Source organism: Rattus norvegicus, chromosome 3, assembly GCF_036323735.1.
Source record: "Rattus norvegicus strain BN/NHsdMcwi chromosome 3, GRCr8, whole genome shotgun sequence".
Classification (NCBI taxonomy): domain Eukaryota; kingdom Metazoa; phylum Chordata; class Mammalia; order Rodentia; family Muridae; genus Rattus; species Rattus norvegicus.
Genome location: NC_086021.1, coordinates 135,773,324 through 135,796,157, shown reverse-complemented (window position 1 = coordinate 135,796,157; position 22,834 = coordinate 135,773,324). Strand labels below are relative to the sequence as shown.

General features: G+C 45.8%; 1 protein-coding gene across 2 annotated transcripts in view; it reads right to left on the bottom strand.

Annotated features, from left to right (window-relative positions):
* The window catches only part of Acoxl (acyl-CoA oxidase-like), a 305,952-nt gene that overhangs the window by 24,134 nt on the left and 258,984 nt on the right, over positions 1 to 22,834 (bottom strand). For both annotated transcript variants that reach the window (NM_001106508.2, NM_001415677.1), the window contains one exon: positions 5,967 to 6,068. In NM_001106508.2, coding sequence (NP_001099978.1) covers positions 5,967 to 6,068 — 102 coding nt within the window. The remainder of the gene's footprint in view (positions 1 to 5,966; positions 6,069 to 22,834) is intronic.

Below are 22,834 nucleotides of genomic sequence, written 5' to 3'. Positions count from 1 at the left end.
TCTGCTTTGTCTTATGAGTGAAGCAAAGCAAAACATGGGCTCTGCCTGGCACATCTGTGAGTGCATCAAAGAAACATTCTGATTGTCATGGGAGAAGAGCTCAGGTGGGCTTAGCTCCAGTAAGATGTGTTCCAGCATTTGGGCGGAGTGGTGCAATGCGCTTGAATGTGGGGGTAGGACTGTCAAAATTCCCTGGACAGAGTTGTGGCTGGTATTTCCCTTCTCATTTTATTTTTTTTTTTTCTATTCTTTTTTTTCGGAGCTGGGGATCGAACCCAGGGCCTTGCGCTTGCTAGGCAAGCGCTCTACCACTGAGCTAAATCCCCAGCCCCCCTTCTCATTTTATGAATGAGTTTTTGGTGTTTGACCACGGGGATTCTCATTTTTAATTTCCTATGGCCTCTGAGAGGTAGAAGGTTAGCCCTTTTACTGGGGCCTGGGCTTCCCAAGCCTCCCTTGATTCCTGGCAAATGGTTTATCATCCGTTAATCATTGACATCCATGTTTCAAGTTCAGCGGGGAAACAGAACCTAAATCAACATTTTGCTTAGCATTATCTCTACCATACTGAAGAGGGTCCTCTTTTGACCTTCTTGGTTGTGGTTCACTCAGCACACATCAACTGGAATGCTTCTTTTGGTGTTGGTTTTGCTATTAGTAAGAGTAATATTACACACTTCCATATGGTGAAATCTGTAAGGTTTCTCCTCTGCGTACTCTGTGTTTTTAAAAAAGATTTATTTTATTTTCAAGTGTATGTGAGTGTCTCTGTGTTGAGTTATGTGCACATTGAAAGCAGTGCACTCAGTGGCCAGAAGAGGGCGTCAGATTCCTCTGGAGCTAGAGTTACAGAGCATGGCGAGCCTCCTCACACAGGTACACACTGTTCATGGCTGAGCCATCTCTCCAGCCCGTTATTTTTACCTTTTGTCCCAGTCCTAGCCATTTCCCAAGACTTACTGCTCCTTTTCTCAACAAGTGATTAGGAGCCAAGAATGGCTGCCATTTGTTTGCTGATGCCCTGGGTCCCATTTCCTAGCAGGCACATTAAGACAAGAGGCTTGGAGGTAGGAAGATGCAGGTCTCTCTAACTTTGGCTGGTTCCCGTTTCACTCTGAGCCTGTTTCCTCATCAGAGAGGGAGGAAAAACAAAAACAAAACAAAACAAAAAAAAACATTCACAGGGTTGGAGGATTGTGTGGAATGGTGCCAGAGAGCCTGTCTGTTCCTGAAAATAGCTTTTGTTATTGCTGCTGCTGCTGCTGCTGCTGCTGCTGCTGTTGCTGTAGTTGTGGTTCTTGCTGATGTTGTTTTCCCACACCAACTTTTATGCTGAATATTATCAAAATATTTGGGAAACATCTTCAGAGCATCATCAGTGATTTGATAAAACAATAAAAGTAATTTTAAGAAAACTTGGAGAAATAAGAAAGTTGCATTGCCCTGAAGCCGTGTACCATTTCCAGCAGACCTGAGCTTTCTCTTTGTCTCAGAGAGACGTGACTGAAGAGAGGGCTGGAGGGGATGACAGTGAAACACCAGAGACAGCACTAAGTAAAAACCTTAACTGGAGACCTCGCCACAACAAGCTGGATGCTAGGGAAGAGGCAGGTGAAGTAATTCCTCCCTGAATTGTACGGATCCTTTGAAGAAACCTCAAGCAAGGCATTCGGTTTAAGGCTGGCCTCATCCTGAATGTCTCTTTGGAGCATCTTGTAAGGTGAAGTAATTCCAATGGACTTTACGGAATCATGGAGACCATTACTCAAAAGCATCAAGCGACACACACAAGGTAACACAGCTGACATAGGAGGGAACGGAGATAAAAGCTTAAAGACGCAAGACCCTGAAACTGTTACCTGGAGGTTATACAACAATGGTGTTTTAATCTACAGGGAAATAAAGGACAAAGTTAAATGTATTTTGGGAGTAGAAACTAAAAAGTGCCCCCAGGGAACATGACAAAGAAAGTGGGGACCTGTTCAGATAAAAAGTCTAACAGCTAGAATAAAACTGGAGGAGGGGGATGAGTTAGCCTCAAGGAGAACGACACCCGAGGAGTCAGGGAACTTGAAATACTGGAGGAAACACCTAGGCCACTTTCAAGGACACAGAGAACCCCTGTCTGTCTCATACAGATTTGTCAGAACCCTCCTGCTGGGCATCTTCCCATGACCAAGGACCCCGAACCTATTTTGAAGAAAATCTAATGATTTCCTGGATGACTAGAGGTTCCTGAAATGAGGTATGGTGGAGGGGAGATGATGGAGAGGGAGGTGATGGAGGGGAGAGATGATGGAGGGGGAGATGATAGAGGGGGAAGTGATGAGGGGGAAGTGGTGGAGGGAGAGGTGATGGAGGAAAAGTGATGGAGGGGAAGGTGGTGGAGGGGGAGGTGATGGAGGGGGGAGGTGATAGAGGGGGGAGATGATAGAGGGGGAAGTGATGAGGGGGAGATGATAGAGGAGGGAGATGATAGAGGGGGAAGTGATGAGGGGGAAGTGGTAGAGGGAGAGGTGATGGAGGGAGAGGTGATGGAGAGAAAGGTGATGGAGGGGAAGGTGGTGGAGGGAGAGGTGATGGAGGGGGGAGGTGATGGAGGGGGGAGATGATAGAGGTGGGAGATGATGGAGGGGGAGATGATAGAGGGGGAAGTGATGAGGGGGAAGTGGTGGAGGGAGAGGTGATGGAGGGGAAGGTGGTGGAGGGGGAGATGATGGAGAGGGAGGTGATGGAGGGAAGATGATGGAGGGGGTGGTGATGGAGGGAAGATGATGGAGGGGGAGATGATGGAGGGAAGATGATGGAGGGGGAGATGATGGAGGGGAAGGTGGTGGAGGGGGAGATGATGAGGGAGGGGGAAGTGGTGGAGGGAGAGGTGATGGAGGGAGAGGTGATGGAGGAGAAGTTGGTGGAGGGTGAGGTGGTAGAGGGGGAGGTGATAGAGGGGGAAGGTAGTAGAGGGGGAGGTGGTGGAGAGGGAAGTGGTGGTGGGGGAGGTGGTGGAGGGGGGAGATGATGAGGGGGAGATGATGAGGGAGAGGTGGTGGAGGGGAAGGTGGTGGAGGGGGAGATGATGGAGAGGGAGGTGATGGAGGGAAGATGATGGAGGGGGAGGTGATGGAGGGAAGATGATGGAGGGGGAGATGATGGAGGGAAGATGATGGAGGGGGAGATGATGGAGGGGAAGGTGGTGGAGGGGGAGATGATGAGGGAGGGGGAAGTGGTGGAGGGAGAGGTGATGGAGGGAGAGGTGATGGAGGAGAAGTTGGTGGAGGGTGAGGTGGTAGAGGGGGAGGTGATAGAGGGGGAAGGTAGTAGAGGGGGAGGTGGTGGAGAGGGAAGTGGTGGTGGGGGAGGTGGTGGAGGGGGGAGATGATGAGGGGGAGATGATGAGGGAGAGGTGGTGGAGGGGGAGGTGATAGAGGGGGAAGGTAGTAGAGGGGGAGGTGGTGGAGAGGGAAGTGGTGGTAGGGGAGGTGGTGGAGGGGGGAGATGATGAGGGGGAGATGATGAGGGAGAGGTGGTGGAGGGGGAGGTGGGGGGGAGGTAGCGGAGGGGGAGGTGGTGGAGGGGGAGGTGGTGGAGGGGGAAGTGGTGGAGGTATGCAATTTCCTCATTTTCTTCCTTTTGAGACACTTGCATGCTCCAAGTTGGCAGTCTAGAAATCCAACAAGGAGGCCTTTGAGCAACCCCATGGACCCTTCCAGAGAAAGGTAGTTCTGAGGCTGGCTCCTTCCTGTTCATCTGCCGGGATGTTGTGAGGGTCCCACAGTTGACAAGTATGGAAATCAGGTTTCACTCCAAGAATACAAAGCACTTAGGTGTCCTACTCGGCCTGCCTCTGCCGCATGTTTTTCTAATTCAACATTACTGATGCCACAGATTCAAATATTCCCTTATATAACAGTTTCAATTAAAGTAATTCTAGAGAGCTTCATAAGTCCTGTATCTAAGTCAATCCACCCCTTCTCTCCCCATTCCAACTCCTCCCACATCATATCAAACTCATGACCTCTTCTTTAATAGTGTTACATGCATACATGCATGCACTCATGTATATGCAAAACACCTATCGAGTCAACTTAGTGTTGCTTCTATGTACATATGTTCAGGGGGGACAGCTTGATCATCTAAAGATAGCTGACCATGAGCTTGTCCCTGAAGGAACCTGATTTGCCCCTTCACAGCAGCTTTTGATTGCCTACAGTTCGTCATCTAGGGGTGGGGCCTTATGAGACTCCCCCCATCCAGGCTGGCATGCCAACTGTGGTCTTTATGTATGTCTTGCTCAGCCGACCACGTTGAGATTTCATGGGTGCAGCTCTCCTGTCATTTCTAGAAGACGTAATCAAGTAGTGTCTTGGATCTCTGTCTCTTCATACTCCTAACCTCTCTTCTGTGTGTAATACTTCCTAAATTACGTTCTAAGGAAGTGCTGTCCTTGAGAAATGGCCACATCAAAGACATCTGCCACCTATTCATTGCTTCTCTTAGGGCCACTTGTGCCCTCAAAGTTTATGTGCCAGAAGGGCTGGTTCGACTGTTACGCTACTAGCTCTTCTTCCAGAGGTCGTGTGTTCAATTCCCAGTACTCACAAAGGTGGTCAGAACTGTCTGAAACTCCAGTACCAAGGAATCCAGTGCCATTTTCTGGCCACTGAGGGCATTGCACTATACGTGCAAGACGTATTCAGGCAAACATGTATACATATAAGATAAAAATGAATGACGTGTTGTCTTCAGCAACAGGGCCCTGCCATCCAGCTGTGAAGCACAGTCCAGAGCCAGGCAACACCTGTGTTGTGTGGAGTTCCATGGGACCTCTTTGGTCAACAACTCAACAAGATACAGCCCATTCCTGGCACAAGGTTTTACTTGGTGGCAATAAGAAGTCTAGCGGGGGCATTGTCCTCTGTAATACATGGTGACTCCAGTTGGATTCATTTTCTATATGTATATGTTTTAGGAAGCCCCCAATAGCAGGTTTCCATATGGTTTCTCAAATGGCACATAGTATCATTTGTCCCTTCCAAAATTCCCTGAATTTAGGAATTCCTCCTATTCTGTTTCCCATGACACTATACTCTTTCTCCTTCCTTAGGATCATAGAAGCTTCTTCTTGCAGTAGATGGGGATTAACACAAGACACCTAGAACCAGACAATGCATAGCAAAGGAAAGACTTTGGTACACTCAGTACTGTATGGGATAGCTTTATCAAATTCCCCTGAGGCTCAGGGATCTATGGAAGAAGAGGTAGGGAGATCGTAAGACTCAGAGGGGATGGATGTTAGAGACCATGGTATCAAGCACAAGACCACACAGCTTCAAGCCAGCAGGATCCCAGCACTGAGAGGGGGAAGCAGCCCCACTCCTAAGGAGGAAGCTACTTATACTTGACAACAGCTGGCGAAGGAATGTCTCTTATTGAGTGTCACTGGGCATATTAACCACACAGTTTGTGTTTTTACAAATCCGTACTGGGACTCTCGCATGACAGCCCCTCTGGAGACTGTTCAGGCTGTCTTTGGTCTCTTTGTGCGCTGCCACTGCTGTCCGCAGTCTCTCCTAGAGCAGGATGGGTTAATGGCCCAACCTTACCTTCAGGCGCTAAGTAGCTTTTCACTTCCATTGTCAATACTGACATAAAAATACCATAGAACTTTCTCCTGAATGTGAAGGATGAATTAAGATGCTTTGGAAGGAGTAGAAAAAATATTAATGCTGATCTGCAGCGAGACAAGGAAACACATGTTCCCATCTCTGCTTTCAATGTCAGCAAGTTCAGGCACAGCCGGTTAGTCTTTGTCACTTAATGGAATCATAACAGTCTGACACTATGCATACAAAGTCCCAAAGACCTAAAGTCAAAGGCCTACAACAGAGTAGCAGGGGCATTTTTCTAAGAAAGCAGAGAGCCAAAGGCTGCTGCACAGAGACCCTCCTCTGCACCCGAGCTCTTACCTGAGCCCTGATCCGCATGCTGGCCGCAGGAGTCAGGTACTTATGTTCTAAGTACCAGCCCCGCTCCTGGAACAGCAGCTTCGTTCCATACAACAGACAAAACTGAGGATCGAGAGACAGGAAACAAGCAAACATTAGAAAAATGGAGACTGTAAGGCTCAGAGGTGACATCCCATCATATTTCCAAAAACCCAGAAAGTCCTTAATTAAAATGGTCGTGGTTTGGATGCAAAGTATATGTTTTACTGTTTTAACTTTCCAATAAACCTTGAAAGCAAATCTAAAAGTAGAATAGACAGTCAAATGGGGTCCCTGGTATCAATTCCATTCAAGCAATCTTAACACACAATCAACCTTGGTTCACATGTAACTCCCCCCACGTCCTTCCACCCGGGTGACATTGAATAGATTTGAAAGACGCATGAAGTTCTGTTTGCTTCCCTGCTCATTCATGAAAAACACTCTGCCATGCTATCTTGATATTTTCCCATTGATCAGCACTTGATTAAACTTTCACAAAAATAGCACTCCTCATTTATATCTTGCCTCGGTATATTTTTTTCTGTTACATTTCTGAAAGCAAGCACCCTGGTTGACATCACAGTCAGTCATCACCAATCAAAAATAAACTCGTTTTCCAGGGGCGGAATGGCTTTTCGTTTAACTCTTCATTCCTTCACCATTTACTGTCCCACAATTTGAAATTGTGTGTGTGTGTGTGGGGGGGGTGCTGTGCAAGAGCCTTCGAGATTCCCCCCGAGCTTCAGCAATTAGACCTCTGACCTTCTCATATCGTCTCCACACCCACTCAAGTCCCCTGTGTGGTACTGTGGCACAAAGCCCAGCCCCACCACTCCGTCCACAAACACACCTCACCTTCATATCTCTAAGACAATGGCTTTTGTGAAGACAGTCTTTGGTGGGAAGACAGCTCAGTGACAGGGTGCTTGCCTTTCATGTGTACGAGCTCAGTTTGGATCCCCATCACCCCCTTTGATAGATAATCCCAGAGCTGTGGAGTGGAGATAGGGTTCATTGGCCAGCCAGTCTAGCCTACCACTAAGCTCTAAGCACTAAGGGAAAGACACTGTCTCCAAAGGCAAGAAGAGCAATTAAAGAAGATGCCCATTGTCAACCTCTGTCCTCCCATAGGGACATGGATGAGTGTTTCTTCCTATATGGGTGCACATACATGTGCATATACACAGTATATGTGTGGGCACATGTAGGAAAAGCACAAGGGGTAGTGGAGTTCCTTACAGCTGGAAACTCTGGTTGGGAGTCAGAAGGGAAGATGAACACAGTGGTAGCCGTCACAGTCTGAAAGAACAGTGCAAACAGGGAGTATAAGGAGAGTCGTGGACTTCAGCCCAGGTGACTCCCCTGGGAGGTAATTAGGAGACTAGGAAATTCTAACTGTACTATTCCCTAGAGTACCCAACCGAGTTGAGAGGGCAAGGATCTGCCGTGATTTGAACATGTTTCCCTCAAGTCCCCCTGCTGGAGACATAATCCTCAAGTTAGTGGTACTCCTGAAAGGATGAGACCAATAGGACAGCTTTTATAGGAAGAGAGAACAGGACTAGAATCCTTGTCCTGTGATGCTCTCTGCCATGTTAGGACGCAGCACGAAGCCAGCCCCTCACCAGACGGAGCAGATGTGAGCACTAGGCTCTTGGAACTTTCCAGCCTCCAGCACAGCTGTGAGCCAAATATATTTCTATTCTTCATAAAGTATCCATTTGGGGGTGTTTTGATACAGCAACAGGGAAGAAACTGAGATAGCTTGTATCCATGCATGCTAAGTGGGTCAACTTCCCAGGGAGGTTGCAGGATAGAGAAGAGAGTAGAACTGGAGAGAAAAGATGTTCATCACAAGTCCTAGCTTTAACATCAGCCTCTCATCCAGTCCTACCAATTCAAGCCAAAGTCCACTGAACTGCAGAAAGCTACTGGCAAGCCAGCCTCTGCTACACAATGCAGGCTTAGTTCTACACCGCCAGCTATACCAGGCTCACAGGGCGCTTACTGGCTGTGTGCTCTTTTCTTTAGGCTCTTGGGTTACCTTCCTGTGACACTCTGAATTGTCTTTCAAATTCTGCCTTGTTTCAGGAATACCATTTAGACTCTGCAGAGGTTGCCCTCTTGGCTTGTCCCTGTAAACAGGATGAGTGCTGGCTCTTTGGTTAACAGAATCACATCTAGGTAGAGATACCAAAGGCCCAGGCTTAGTCCCTTCTGTGTCCAGCTCTTCAGGGACTCTCAGTTCGGGAAAAGTCATTTATATCAAGCTCTTCACTGGGGATTGAGGCTATGAATGAGCTCAGAGGAGCTCTAGGAGGTACAAGGATTTCCTGTTTGGTTCTGTCTAGGGTCTAACAAAGGTTCTGCCAGGGATGGTCTCCAGTGATTCTTATTATTTACCACTGGCCCTGTAACTTCTGCTGCCTGAAAAACAAATCAGGAGTCTGTGACAACTTCTAAATACCAGGCCTTAACAACATAGAGACTTTTATACTTCTAGGCACTCTTTTCTCCCCTGAGGGGTGTGTGTGTGTGTGAATGGTATGTAGTATGTGTGTGTGTTTATGGTGTGCATGTGTGTGTGCATGGTATGTAGTGTGTGTGTTTGTGTGTGGTGTGTATGTATGTGTGTGGTATATGTGCCCATACAAGTATATGCAGATGCTGGTGGGGGTGTGGGAGTGTGGGGCATGGGGAAAAGGGCTTCCTGAGCTATCCCTCTCTACATTATTCTCTCAGCATGGAGTTTCTCACTGAACCTGGAGTGAGGCTGGTGGCCAGAAGGCCCAAGTGATTTGTCTGTCCAACCCCTAGTGACTTTTCACATGGGGACTTAAACCCAGATCCCTATGTTTGCCCTGTAAGCAATCTTAACCACCGAGTCGTCTCTCTACCCCTTTTGTCTTTTGTGTATCTATTTTTCTATTTGAAGCTGGGTCTCATATGTAGCCCTGGCTAGCCTAGAACTCACTCACATAGACCAGGCTGGCCTCAAATTCAAATAAATCTGTCTGCTTCTGCTTTGCCACCTGGCCTGGCCTTTTTATCTTTAATATAATTTAACTGTTACTTTCCTCTTATTACATAAACTTATTTTTTTAAGATTTATTTTATGTGTGTTTCTGTGTGTCTGTGTGTCTGTCTGCCACATTGTGTGAGGGTGCTCATAGAGAGCAGAAGAGGGTGTCAGATCCCTTAGAACTGTAAGTTACAGGTGGTCCTAAGTCACCTGATGGGCACTGGAAATCACACCCAGATCCCCTGAAAGAACCACAAGTGCTCTTAACGGCTAAGCCACCCTTTTCCCTACAAGCTTCATTTTTGTGCTTTCTTTAACCTGATGGCTTCTAGATGTTCGTTCTCTTTCTAATATGCCAGAAAGGAGGAAATGTATCCAGATATTGTCTCATCTCAAGGTTCACTATGCCTTGACTTTGTAATCTACGCTTTTATATGCAAAGTAAAATACAGTGTACTCTCATATGGTCACATAATATTTTTAAATAAAGTGGGAAAAGTCTCACATGCATTTGGTTTATAATTTAATACTTACACCTACACCCTTCCTCCTACAAACAGCTTTCAATCAACCCGGGAAGACGTATCTACACCCCTAAGTAAATACTTACAAACTTGTTCTTTTAAAGCTGTCTTCATCGGGTGCCTTACCTCAGGCCCTTTCAAATCACTATGGATTTTGGTTCAATCACCTGATACAATATGACATACAAATTTGTAAAGTCTTGCTTACCATAGAACCTTTACCCTTCAGAGCTTAATGAAAGAAACGAGGTAACTTTTTCTAAAAACATGGGTTTTGTTTGGAGTAGGATGACCCTAATGGTTAATGAGAGCTGTTGACTTCACAGAATCTAGGATCCCTGGGAGACAAGTCTCTGCTCAGGCTTGGAGAGGTTTTTTTTTTTTTTTTTGATTTTGTTAAGTGAGGTGGGAAGACCTGTTCACTGTGGGTGAAACCATTCCCTGGCTGGCATCTGGATTGTTTATGTAGCGAAAGGAAGCTGAGCATTAATATGCCTCTATTGCCGTCTGCTTCTTGGTTGTGGATGGAATTTGACCAGCTGCATTACGCTCCTGCAGCCTTGACATCCTGGCCCGAATGGACCAGACTGTAATCTTGAGTTGTGAGTCAGAATAAGTCTTTTTTTTCTCTCTTAAATCACTTTTGTCAAAGTGTTTTGTCACAGGATAGAAACCAAGGCAGTAGAGTGGGTGATTTTCCTCGTTTCCTGGAAGGTATGAAGAGAGAGACAATCTGAAAATTCTGAATAGTAAAAGGTTGCAGCCAGACTGGGGAAGACCAGAATTCAAAGCGTATGCTGAACTGGTGGTAAGCTGAACCTTTCTCTCCTTTAGCCTTCATGAAGCTGGTCCCTCAAGGCAGTAAGCAGAAGCAAGTTAACTAAGCCATGGTTTTCTAGCTGCAAGGGGAGTCCCAGGGAAGCAGTACAGGTAGGATGGGCTCGGGGAAACAGACCCACAAAACCGTGAGCTTCCGAGCTCAACCATAGGTATACACGTGTGAATCAATAAGGCTAAGCACAAAAGGGACCGTGACAACTGAACCCGAGGACAGAGTCTTGAGAACACAGGGACTAGCGTGGCCAGTGAGTGGCAGGTAGGTAGATAGTCTGAATGGATCAGCCATAGCAGGTGAGTGCAATATGTAAAGGGAAACAAGGGAACAGCTGTGGGAAGAAACAAATAGAAGCAGGATAAAATGGTGGGCATAGACATCAACGATGACATATGGACATAAACATTAGTACATATGACTTGTATAAACACTGATCAAAGTAGGGGCTTTCAAAATGATTTTTCAAAGTTTTAAAATAATTAAACTACGTGTGCATGTGTGTGTGTATGCGTGTGCATGTGTGTGTGTGTGTGTGTGTGTGTGTGTTTGTTTGATGCACATAGAGCATGGTGCTTGAGAAGGCCACCAGAGATGATGAGGTTACAGGTGGTTGTGAGCAATCGGATGCTGGGAACTGATTAGGGTCCCCTGAAAGAGGGGTACACATGCTTAACCCTCAGCCATCTCTCCAGCGTTCTCAAAATTAAGACTCTACTTTAGATAAAATCACTTCATACACCACAGAGGTCAACTCAAACCATGGTAATGGACTGGGATAACCCATGCCGAAATGAATCCAAAGAGACCTTCAGCAGCTCTGTCAAGTCAGCCAAATTAGACCTGGGAGCAAAGAAAATACCCAAGAGTACAAGGGGATAAGGAGGAGGCCTGAAGAGGCGGTAGACAGATATGCAGCTGAACATGGCGGGTGGAAACAACAGGCATTCAAGACAACTGCTTCAGACACAACCAAGAGACAGGGCCACAGGTGTAACTGGAGGTGTCAACATTAGGCTTCTAGTAATGAGACATTTAGAGATGTGAATGTCAGCCAAGAGACTACTGACGAACAGAATATCAGCAAGAACCCAGAATTCAACCACCTTATTAGCCAGCTGGTTCACACAGACACAACATTCCATCCCACAGTGGCATAAAACAGATTGTTCTTCAAGCAGTGAACTAGTCAGCAAGACAGACAGACCCTGGATCATAAGAACAATTTTAACAATTAAAAATGTAACTACGGCATATCATTTTAATTCTGTCTGGGCTTTGCACCACATATGTACACAATATATATGCCATATAGTAAATAATACACAGTACATATAAATGTATTATATACATATATTTGTTTCTATATATTGCTGGTGGTGGTGGTGGTGGTGGTGTGTGTGTGTGTGTGTGTGTAGTGTGTGTGTGTGTGTGTGTGTGTGTGTGTTGCACCTGATTGTACAGTATGCATATCACAGGTATGGAGACCAGAGGGGACGTTGAGAAGATGGGACAGAGTATTTCACTGAATTAGAAGATGCTTGCTATTTTAGGCAGGATAGCAAGTGAGCTCTCATGATCTGCCCGTCTCTGTCCTGCCAAGCCCATAGCTAGGCCCATCTTTTCATGTGGGCGTTGTTTTCAACTAAGTTCCTCCTGTCTGCAGAGCAAGCTTGCTTACCTACTGAGCCACCGTCCATCTCTGCCTTGTGTATTTTAACTTTCTGTAAGCGAATTCACATTATTGTGTCTTCTTTTATTACTCCTTTCTTGTGATATAATTTCCTCTATTTCCAGATGTTTTCTTTGCTCTACTGTCTGATTTTTTCTGATATTAAAAACATTGTATATCCTGTAATTACCATAGGGCTGACCAAGCAGCCAACAACAATGGGAAACCAAGACTGTCTTGTGACACTCGGAGACTAAACTGCATTCTTCTTAATAATTTGTAAAAAGAAAAATAAAGCTCAAGGGTCATGAAGAAAATTAAGACAAAATATGCAAATCCTTGTGTGATATAGAGAAAGCCATTCTCAGAGGCAAATTCATACCAGATTTTTAGCTTAAAGAAGAAAAATCAAAGGAAAGCATCTGCCTCAAGAACCTTAGAAAACCAAGGGTAAAATAAATCCAATGCAACCCAACAGAAGAGAAATACAGGATCTCTCTCTCTCTCTCTCTCTCTCTCTCTCTCTCTCTCTCATATATATATAATATATAATATATATATATGACAACAGTAAAAATGAAAATGGAAAAGCAATTGCGATAAATAAATGAAAATCAACATTTGTTATTTTAAATTATAATCAACATAATTAACACTGCCCTAATGGGCTTGAGAATGTGAAAATAGACGCACCATTATTAAGATCATACATGAAGTAGCAGAAAACCACACTGCCCCACAGAAACTAAAAGAAAAATGGGAAACTGTGGGCTTCAGTCATGCAAATCTCCCAACTTAGAATAGAGCAGTTTACAGAATATTGTATGTTACCAAGAATCACATCAGAAGAAATACTTGACTAGAAAGATTAAAGAAATTGAATCCATCATTTTAAAGTTTTTGGAAAACAGCCAGGAAGCATGAAGGCCTTGTTGGTGAATCACACCTATATCTAATAAAGAATAACACAGAGTGTACATGATGTCTTCTGGAAATGCAAGAGCAGGGAACCCTGCTGTCTTCATTATCAGGGTTTCTATCCTTGTGTTAAAGGCCATGATCAGAAGCAACTTGGGGATGAAAGGATTCATTTCTCTTACAACTCTCAGGTCACCCCAGTGCACCTACCTCGGAGAAGTGGTTCTCAATTATGAGTGAGTTTTGCACTTGGTAATGTATGTAGTCATTTTACTCATTGACACTGAGAAATTCTATCAACATCTATTGAGGTAGAAGCTGGGGTTACCCCCAAACACCTTGCAGCGGGCAGGGAAACTTCCCTCCAAACACTGAGGCTGGATGGGCCGAGTATCTATACACTGTGAGTGTAACAGCTCTCTGGTACTGTAACAGATACCCAATCTTACCAACTGCAGGGACAGAAAGATAATTTGAACTCACAGTTTTGAACTCCTGAGTCCAGAGATATTAGTCTTGGGCCTCTAATAGGGAGTATATGGTATAGCAAAATATGCTGAGGCATAAAAAAGAAAGGAAGAGACTAGAGTCACGCGTACCCTTTCCAGGACATGCTCATAATAATCCAAAATCTCTCAAAGGTTTTCATCTCTTACACTGCCAATGTAAGCATTAAACTTTTAACATTTGGGAGATATTTACGATTTAATGATGTACCAGAGTTGGAAAAAGCTATATTATCTTAGAGAATTAAAGGCCTATATTTATATAACAGCCCACACAGGAATATTTACAGCAACCAAACATTTTTTAATGGGTGAACAGAAAGACTTAGAGGCCCACGCAATAGACTATGACTCAGCAACAAAAAAGAATTACCCATTGAACGTCACAACGACTTGTCACAGTCATCATGGCAAGAGAAAGACATGAATATAAAAAGTTTAGGGCTGCGGACTTCCATTTTCAAAAAGACAAGACTATCTACAGACACTATATCACTGGTTTCCAGGGGGCATTAGAAAGGGAGAAACAAAAATTATAAAGCCACCATAGAAGACTATTATTAGGAATTTAACCATTCCTAATACACAAATCTATGTGTGTAAAATTCAGTTCTATAAATTCCTGAACAAAATCATCAGGCTTCATGGTAACTTAAAAATACATGTTTTAAAAAATTTAGCTCCAAATCTACATTTCAGTCTACAATAGATAGGTCACTCATAAGCCTGTAAGAGTAGACTAGAAGTGACGGAGCTGAGGCAGGAGGATCACCATTAGCTCTATTCCACCTGAGCTGTCTAGCAAGTTCCAAGCCAGTAGGGCTTTTCAGTGAAACTTTGTCTCAAGACAAAACAAAAGATCACAGTGATTGACAGCTTCCCCTCAGAGATGCAGACATCCTGACACTGCAAAGCATCTCTCCCGTTTGCAGTGACATTGTGAACACGCCTGTGGTGCTACCAAGTGTTGAAGAACTTAACAATACATGATGCTTGATAGTAATGGATGTGCACTGAGTGTGGCCTGATCTGAACACTGACGAGACTGCGTATCATCATCTGTAGTGTCCTCCCTCTTACAGAAGCAGCTGACGGTGAAACCCTCATGCCAGCCATAGCCGCATCTCCTGTTTGCTCTGTCTTGAGTGTGTTAGAGTCCGTAGGGCTTCTCAAACCATACCACATTGCTCGACAATGTGGAATGAATGTGTATTATACAGCCTCTTTTTTGAAATGGCAAACTCCAAGCTGAAACGGCCACAGTATCAGAAGGTCTCTGTATCTTAAATCTTGTTCAAGGACCCCCTCCATTAACGTGGCTTCTTGCCTCTTGGATTCTCACAACTATATGTTTTTCCCCTCCGTTACACAGTGCGCCTGCTGGTGTAATTATCCAGTCATGTGATTCACTCCTTGATCACAACATGATCAACATGCTCAGGCATCTTGGAGTGCCCCACTGTGCCCAGGCCAGTATCTGGGCACCATGTGCATTTTGGAAACCAATGAGTTTGGAGAGTCTTGGTTCCCAGGAGCCTGGGCCCACTGGGACCCACAGCAGAAGAACTAAGGGGGCTGCCTGCAATTTATGACAAGCTGGTGGCCTGCAGACAGAGCCCGAGCTGCATAATAAGCTGAGAGATGAAGCAAACGGGTGGAGTTGGCCTGTGGTGTCAGGGAAGATGAACAAAGCTTATTAACACAGGGGAAGAGCAGCGTGAGTACAGAGCAGCTTCCTCCAGCAGCAACCCAGTTCTCTCACTGTGATGAAGTGGTCTGCCTCCGGCCTCAGCCTTTAGCCGCTTGGGATCCCCGTTATCGCCTTGTAAAATTGATGGGCGATGGTGCAATCTTCCAGTTTAAGGAATTTCTGTCAGCATTAGCGAGAAAACACCAGCTTCGCGATTTCTAAGGGCATCCCTTACATCAGAAAAGTGACTTAAATTGGGCTGGACTGGAGCAATGCCTACCTCTGAGCCTTCAAACTCCCTGTTGAGTCTCCTCCAGATCTCAGCTGTGAGCTCAGGTAAGGCGGCCTTAATCATTTTTAACCCCAAAGCAGGGAAGACAGTGTGGTGTCCATTTTAGTCTTCTTTTATTTGACCATCTGAGGAACTTGTTCATAATTAAAGTTAAGCTTCCAAACTATTTGGAGATGTGTCTCTACTTAAAAAACCCAACCCAGTAGCAATCTTAATGTTCTAAGAGTGGGAGGTGGGGACAGAGTTTCCTGTGGCTCTTTGGCTGGTTCTGTCTTTAGCACCATGTTCTGTAATAGAGGTGACTTCTCTTTAGGACGGGCCACATGCTGGTGTCATGGTGGATCAAACACACACAGGAGTTGACAAAAGGCAGGGACAGCCCCAGAACAGCCTGCTCTCTGCCTTACTGACAGGCCTGGATGCAAATGCATCCTGGTCTCCAGATGACAGAAAATGAAAAGCACAGGAAACAAGATCAACAAACAAAAGGGAGATGAGAGGAGTCAGGCACATCGGGGAGACCAGAGCACTGCCTGGTCCAAGCAGCAAGTGAGGATGACAGGAAGATGGTTCTCATGCAACCTGGCGTCACACAGTTGGCCTGTGGTTGCCATACTCTGGCAAACTCACTCTTCATCTTGTAGATTTTATCATGTAGAGCAAATTCAGCAAGCTAGCCATGCATGCTAGGCTACACCCCAGGGGCTCCTGCATAGCATACTGTGCTGGCTGGTTGAGACAGTCTAGGTCTTAAATGTCCACCAAAGGCCTGTTTCTTAGAGGTTTTATCTCCAACTTGGAACCTTTAAGAAGTAGGGCATAGTGGTACATTTTTTGATCATTGGCACAAACCCTTGAAAGAATACTGGGAGCCAGGCTCTTCTGCCCATCCTAGCACTGGGGGCCAGACTCTTTGTCTGTCCTATCATCCTAGCTCAAAAAAAGAACAGCTTTGTTCTACTACTCAGCTTCCCAAACCAGGCACACAAAAGCAGGCAGCCACCTAATCCTAGACCAAACCCTTTGAAACCATGAGCCAAAATAGAGCTTTAACCTCTTTTCTCCCCTTTCATTTTGTGGTGTTGGGAATATTACCACTGAGCTATATCCTCAGCTTTCAGGATGACAGGCCTGCACCACTATAGCCCCTAACCTTTTTTCTATATAAGTTGCTTAGTCTGGGTATTTGTTACAGTCACAGAAAGCTGACTCCCACAGTGGCAGGGAATCACACCCCTACTGCATGCATTGAAACTGGAGACTTGTGGATAAGCGCCCCACTCAGTCAGGCTCTTCTTCCTGAATCAGAGTGATCCCGACTTAACTTACTGTCATCCCCAGTTCTACACCATATCTGGCTTCTCCCTTATCTCCTCTATGAGTGCCCAATTACTGCAGTCTGTTGAAGAGGCTGTCTTTCTTCTGTTGGGTTTGCTGTTGCCAGTTCAAAAGGCCAGGAGGCCCTGTTTGTGCACGTATTTCTGCATCTCCCCTCGAGGCATGAACCACTGAGCCATATGCTTGTGCACCTACAAAACTACGAGCGGCGGAGTTCTGATGACTCCAATCACCATAGTTGAAACTGTTCTGGCTGATGCCTCCCACTTCATTTTCTTCTCATGATCTTTTAGGTTCCTCTAGGTACTTTTCATTACCTAAAAATCTCAGGATGATTTTGTACCCAGCGATAAGAGATTTTAAACCTGAATATCACGATAAAAAGAACTTATACATTTACTTCGTAGAAACCTCTAGCTGATGAGTCTCTCCAATAATGTAGGTCAGCTTTGATTTGCTTCTTCAGCATTTCAGATCACTCTCCCACATTCAAGCCCCACACGTATCATTGTAGATTTATTACTGGGTACTGTGGCTTTTTTTTTAAAAAAAAAAAGGTTGATATTGTACATGGTATCTAAAGAACTTCAATGTCCAGGTGTTCATTGCTAGCCTTCAAATATAATATCAATATTTTCATGTTGGCCTTATATCTATAACTTTGGTGAACTCTGATTTAAGTTCCAGGAATTAATTTCTTTCTTTCTTCTTTTGCCCCTTGTTTCTTGTTTTGAGATCCCTTAATGGTGTGTCCAACCACTTGACATTGTGACACAATATCATCATCTACAAAGTTTATACCTGAGAAGGGTGATATATGTATATATGTGTATATATGTATATATATGTATATGTATATGTATATATATGTGTATATACATTTAACCTAAGTTTACTGTTCTGCACTGGGTATATTCATAGCTATCCCAGGTCACATGTAGCATGTGGCTGCCAGTTTGGACCAACTGCTAGGGTTTTTTAAACAGGTAAGCAAGCCTGCCACACGTAAGTCAGTGTTTGCTTTTCTTCTTTCTTGTATAAGAGGTTCCAGCTTATATTCTTGTGTCTTGTCTTATTGCGCTGGCTTCCAGAAACAAAGGCATTCTCTTTATAGACTGACTCCACCTCAGACCTTTTAGTAAGCAGGCCTTTCTTCTCTTTCTCCTCCTCTCTTGCCTCTTCCTCCTCTTCCCCCTTCTCCCCTTCCCCCTTCTCTTTCCCTTCTTCCTCCTCTCCCTCCTTTTCTTCCTCCTTTTCTTCTTCCTTATGCCGCTGTGGCAGTATATGGTAGCCTTTTCCAGTTTCTGAGTTACCTTTCTTTCTACTTCGTTTTCAGCAACTCTGGGATATGAAACTTCCTGAGAAAGCAGAGGGCTCCACGTGTGCACTCCACGCCTGGGGCCCGGGGCTCCCAGTTTGTCTGTCTTCCCATGTCTATTTTTAAGTGACTTATTACATTTAACAGAAATAATAGCCATGAATAAGTCTGATTTTTTTTTTTACATAAGCTGGGTCTTCTACTTGGAAAGGCAAGCCAGTCTTGCACACGTAATTGCTCCCAGTCTTAGCATTTAGTGCTCTCAGCTCCGTAAAAAGCCCTTCTGGAATGTAATGTATTGACCAGACAGCTGTGGATGGGCTGTTCCTAGCTGCCTTCCCATATGGCACAGGCTTCAGAATACAGAAGTCACCTTGATCCCATTCAATCCTTGACAGTCCAGAAGGAACAAGAAAGGAAGAAAGGCTTTCTCAGAGTTGGAAAGATGGCAGGAGACGTTGAGAAGGGACAGCGGTTGCTTAGCTGGTGCCTTCATTCGTACTATTTTCCCCCTGATATTTTAGTCGAAATATAATCCATTTTGATGGGTGGTGGTGGTGTGCACTTTTAATCCCAACACTCAGGAGGCAGAAGCAGGCAGATCTCTGTGTGTTCCAGGCCAGGCGAGTTCCAAGACAGCCAGAGCTATATACAAAGAAGCCTTGTCTTATGGGAGGTGGAGATTAAAATAAAATAAAAATTCACTTTCTTTCCTTCCTATGTTCCTCCCTTTCTCCCTACCTCCCTCCCTTCTTCCCTCCCTCCCTCCTTCTCTCCCTCTTTTTTTCTTCTCTTTACTGCCTGCCTAGATTCTGGAAAAAGAAAGCATGAGATCTAACTAGTCCTTCATCCTTCCCACCACGTACTATAGCTGATATCCTGGTGTTTTTTTTTTTTTAATTTAATGGAAATTTAAACATTATAACACCAACCAAATTTAAGCAACTAAAATTTAGTAAGGACAAAAGGAAGAGTCCATCCGGTGTAGAGAGCAGAAGCTCTCAAACAATTCCTGTTATTACTCAGGGTGCAGATGTGACTGGTGGTGAGCTGTCTCCCGTGGGTGCCGGGGTTTACCGCCTTGTCAGCCACCCAGTGTGACTTTTTACCATAATGGTAGCACTGATGTCCCCTTGGCTGTCTTCTGGGAAATCTGTGTTCTTCTAGACACAGGACAGCCGTGTGACTGTCTTCTAGGCTGGATCCACAGTGCTGGTGAGATGGCCAGTGTCCGCCAGGCTCTCTTCCCCCAATACACAACCTTGTCTCTTAGAGCCAAACGTGTCTCTCTGCTTTCTCTATGTGTTTCCCACCAAACACCTCTCATATTTTTGTTCCAAGTCATCGCCTTCTTCTTGCCCTGTCTTCTAGAGTTGCAGCCTGAAAGGAAATCTAGTCTGTACATCTGTGTAGAGAGGAAATGGGGGACGAAGTACACCAGGAGGCCTAATCATCACAGGCCCTGCGCCTGGCATGCGCGGGGAGGTCCCCAGAGAGTTGAGTGTACCACACTTGGAGGAGCAGCTTGCTGAATTTTCAAACATGAGGACTTCTGTCACCTAGCTGCTTTTCTGCTTAGCTATTGATTTAAACGTTTAACAGTCTAACAGGGGCTGGTTAGATGTCCCCTGGGTGACAAAGGACATTGTCAGCCTGATGATGTTCATACACAACGGCATCGGCAGAATGACACCAGCCCCTTTCTCTTAAAGCAGAGAGCTTTGTGAGGAGTCGGTTGGAGTGTGGAATCCCACAGCAGAGCAGACCCCTTGTTATAAGACAAGACCCTTCTCCCCTTCTCCCCAGAGTACTCAGGTCCCTTCCTCTCTTCCCCTGACTTCTGGCTTAGAGGCTTGACTCTCAGAACAATTCTAGGGTGACTATTCATGCCAGCTTTTGTTAGATTCTCTCCCACAACACCTGTCTTGATATCCACTCAAGAAAGCCAGTTTTTCCTGGCCAAGGAAGGAACACTAAAGGCTGTGTAAAGTCACCTCAGGGTCAGGTGGGAAAATACGCAGATCGGAACAGAATATTCAGGACTCCCTCTTCTGGGGCAGCCGTTGTCAGAATCCCTGTTGTGTATCAGCTTCCAAGGCACGCGTCGGTGCCTCCTCCTCTGAGGAGTCCTCCCTAAATCCATGCTGACTTGGAGTCTAGCTGAGTGCTCCCCTGTGGTCAACTACCCTCCTCAGGGCTTGAGGTATTCCAGGGTGTTTGCATACTTGGATGCAGTGATGTCTCTATTCACCGAGGTCTATACAAAAGTAGCTGTCTTACTGACATGTGTACCCCCAGTGCCCACCACAGAGCCTGGTGTATAACAGGCTCCCACAGGTGCTTTAGAAGTGGGATTGTAGCGAATATGTCCAAAGACCAAGGAAATGACTCTTCTGCCTGCTCGTCACCGGGTCCCATAGTCCGACATTAGTCCTTGCGTTTAAAAGTCCTACAAGCTAAAAGCCCAGTTCTCCATACTAGAGATTATTTCCAGAATTAAAATTACACTGGGATGAGATTTGGAGGAGTGGTTTAAGCAGATCCCTGCAGAATTTTGTCACACTCAGTTAGTTGTGAGAAGCCCTCCAGTGTGATGAAGGGGAACCTTCCAGTGTCATAGAGACACAAGAAGGAGAGAAAAGCATTTCTTTCTGGAAGTCATGTTTTATAAAACAGTGAGTTTTATATCATGGCTATCTATTTCCCTTCTGATGTGCACAAGCATGGAGTAGAGATTTTGCAAAGGAGCCAGACACAGAACTTTAACAGCTACATAACAGGAACCCAGTCAACTTTTGTTACATAACATTTCCTAGGATTGCTGTGGTCATTCATGCATTCTTGTCTGTGGGCCCTTGGTTGCAAGAAGAAGATCATGGGAACAGAACAGTGGCTGAAGGCTGGCCTCCACCAGTCATTGGCATGGTCAGGATTCAGAACACGGGCCGGTAGTCTCCATCCTGGACAGGCAGTCAAGCTTCAGATGAGAGCTCATTTCTTCCTGTGTGGGAGGCTCAATCCCATGACCAGCCCAGATAACCGACTGACTGGTGGTCTTGGGCATAGGTGGGGCACGGAGCCTGTGCAACAACCCCTAAAGGGCCCTGGCTTGAGAGGCAAGGGGAAACTTTTGCTGACCAGAGACTAAGGATGGAGTCTTTGGGCCTGAAAAGGGCCACCTGCAGAAGAAAGGGCATTGTATTTGGCCCAGCGCAGAGGAGAGGTGTTTGCAATTAACCATTGGTTGCTAGGTTTGGTTCTTAAACTGGCTACCTCCTACACACATTGAGAAAAGGAAGAGAGAGCAGTTAGAGTGCAGGAAAGAGGGAAAAACCCACCTCGCCCACTTGACAGGCGTAAATTGCTGCTTGCCAGAAGCCTGTCAGGGCGGGACAGTCCCCACTGAGAGCTCTGCTCAGAGACTCAGTTGCCTTGGTGAGTACCCTTTGGGAACCAAAGGTCTCCTCTAAGCACAAAGGGACACAAAGGGCACCTGTGTGGAGCTCAGCTCTGTGCCCCACACTGGATGCTGAATGGCTCAGACGTTCCTCTCCGGTCAGGCAGCGTGGGGGATGGGGAGCTTAGAGAGAAGTGAAGCAGAAAGAATCTTTGTGACAATGACAATTTAAGAGACACTAGACAACCGGCTTGCTGGGCTCTTCTGAACTTTCGGGAGGGGGGCAGAGCAGTGGAGCTGTGAGGTGGAAAATTTCCTTTCTCCTCAGCACAGCCCCTTCTAAGCGAAGGCACAAGCGTTGTGTTCCTGGGAAAAGCCCTTATTCCTCACAGCCCTTTTCTCCACCAGGCTAGGAGAAAATGCCTGCTTCTGGAAGAGATTGGCTCGGTAAATGTGGAAGGCCAAAGGGTCGTTTTGTGTCTGTTGTTAGGAGATTTTTAGTTTGAAGAAAGGCTCTAGCATCTCTGTTCTCTTAAACTCAGGTAGACGGAGAAACAGTTGCATCTGACCAGACTTAGTGGCAGGAGAACGTGTGAGAGGGGGAGGCTCTCTTCATATCTGCCCAGGTTCCTCTTTGTATCTGGGGCAGCACTAATGCTCTGTGGGTGGTATGGTGCTAAAGAAGCCTCCAGGGGCATTTGGCCTTGCAAACTCACCGTGATCTCTGTGGGTTTGCACGGCCCAGGCATCACACCTGACAGCTGTGTCCACCATCTGCCTTGGCCCCCGCATACGCTGCCAGGTGGATGGGAAACAGGAGAGATGTTCATCATGTCTCCTTAAGACACACCATCACCATCCCACCACAAGACAGCTCTGCTCCCAGCCAGCACACCATGGCTGCTGGTTCCCAGGCAGCCCTACCAAAGATATGCGGTTTGGGAGCAGAGGTGGAAGGCTGCTGGCTTCCTGTTGGTTTGTTTATTTACTTATCTTCACAGACAGTTTCATTCTTTTTACTGTTCCCTATGGGCCATGTGCAGCGATGTAAGGTTCTATCTACGGAAAGGTCTATCCTTCACCCTCACAAGGTGTCCTAGCCTTAGGTAGGGAAACTGAGCCAGGTCCAAGCTGGAGGCTTTATTCTAGGTACTCACTGACTGGGGAGTGCCTTGCTTCTACTGTCTTGCTTCAGGGGTGGCATAAGCCATGTGTCCCTTACACTTGCTCTTGTCATCTGAGCTGGGGACAGTGACAGCTCCCTGGTAGAGCCACTGTCCCATGAGCATGCTACTGACTTTTCTACCTTATCAAAGGGAGGCGTGGGAGCCTAGAAAG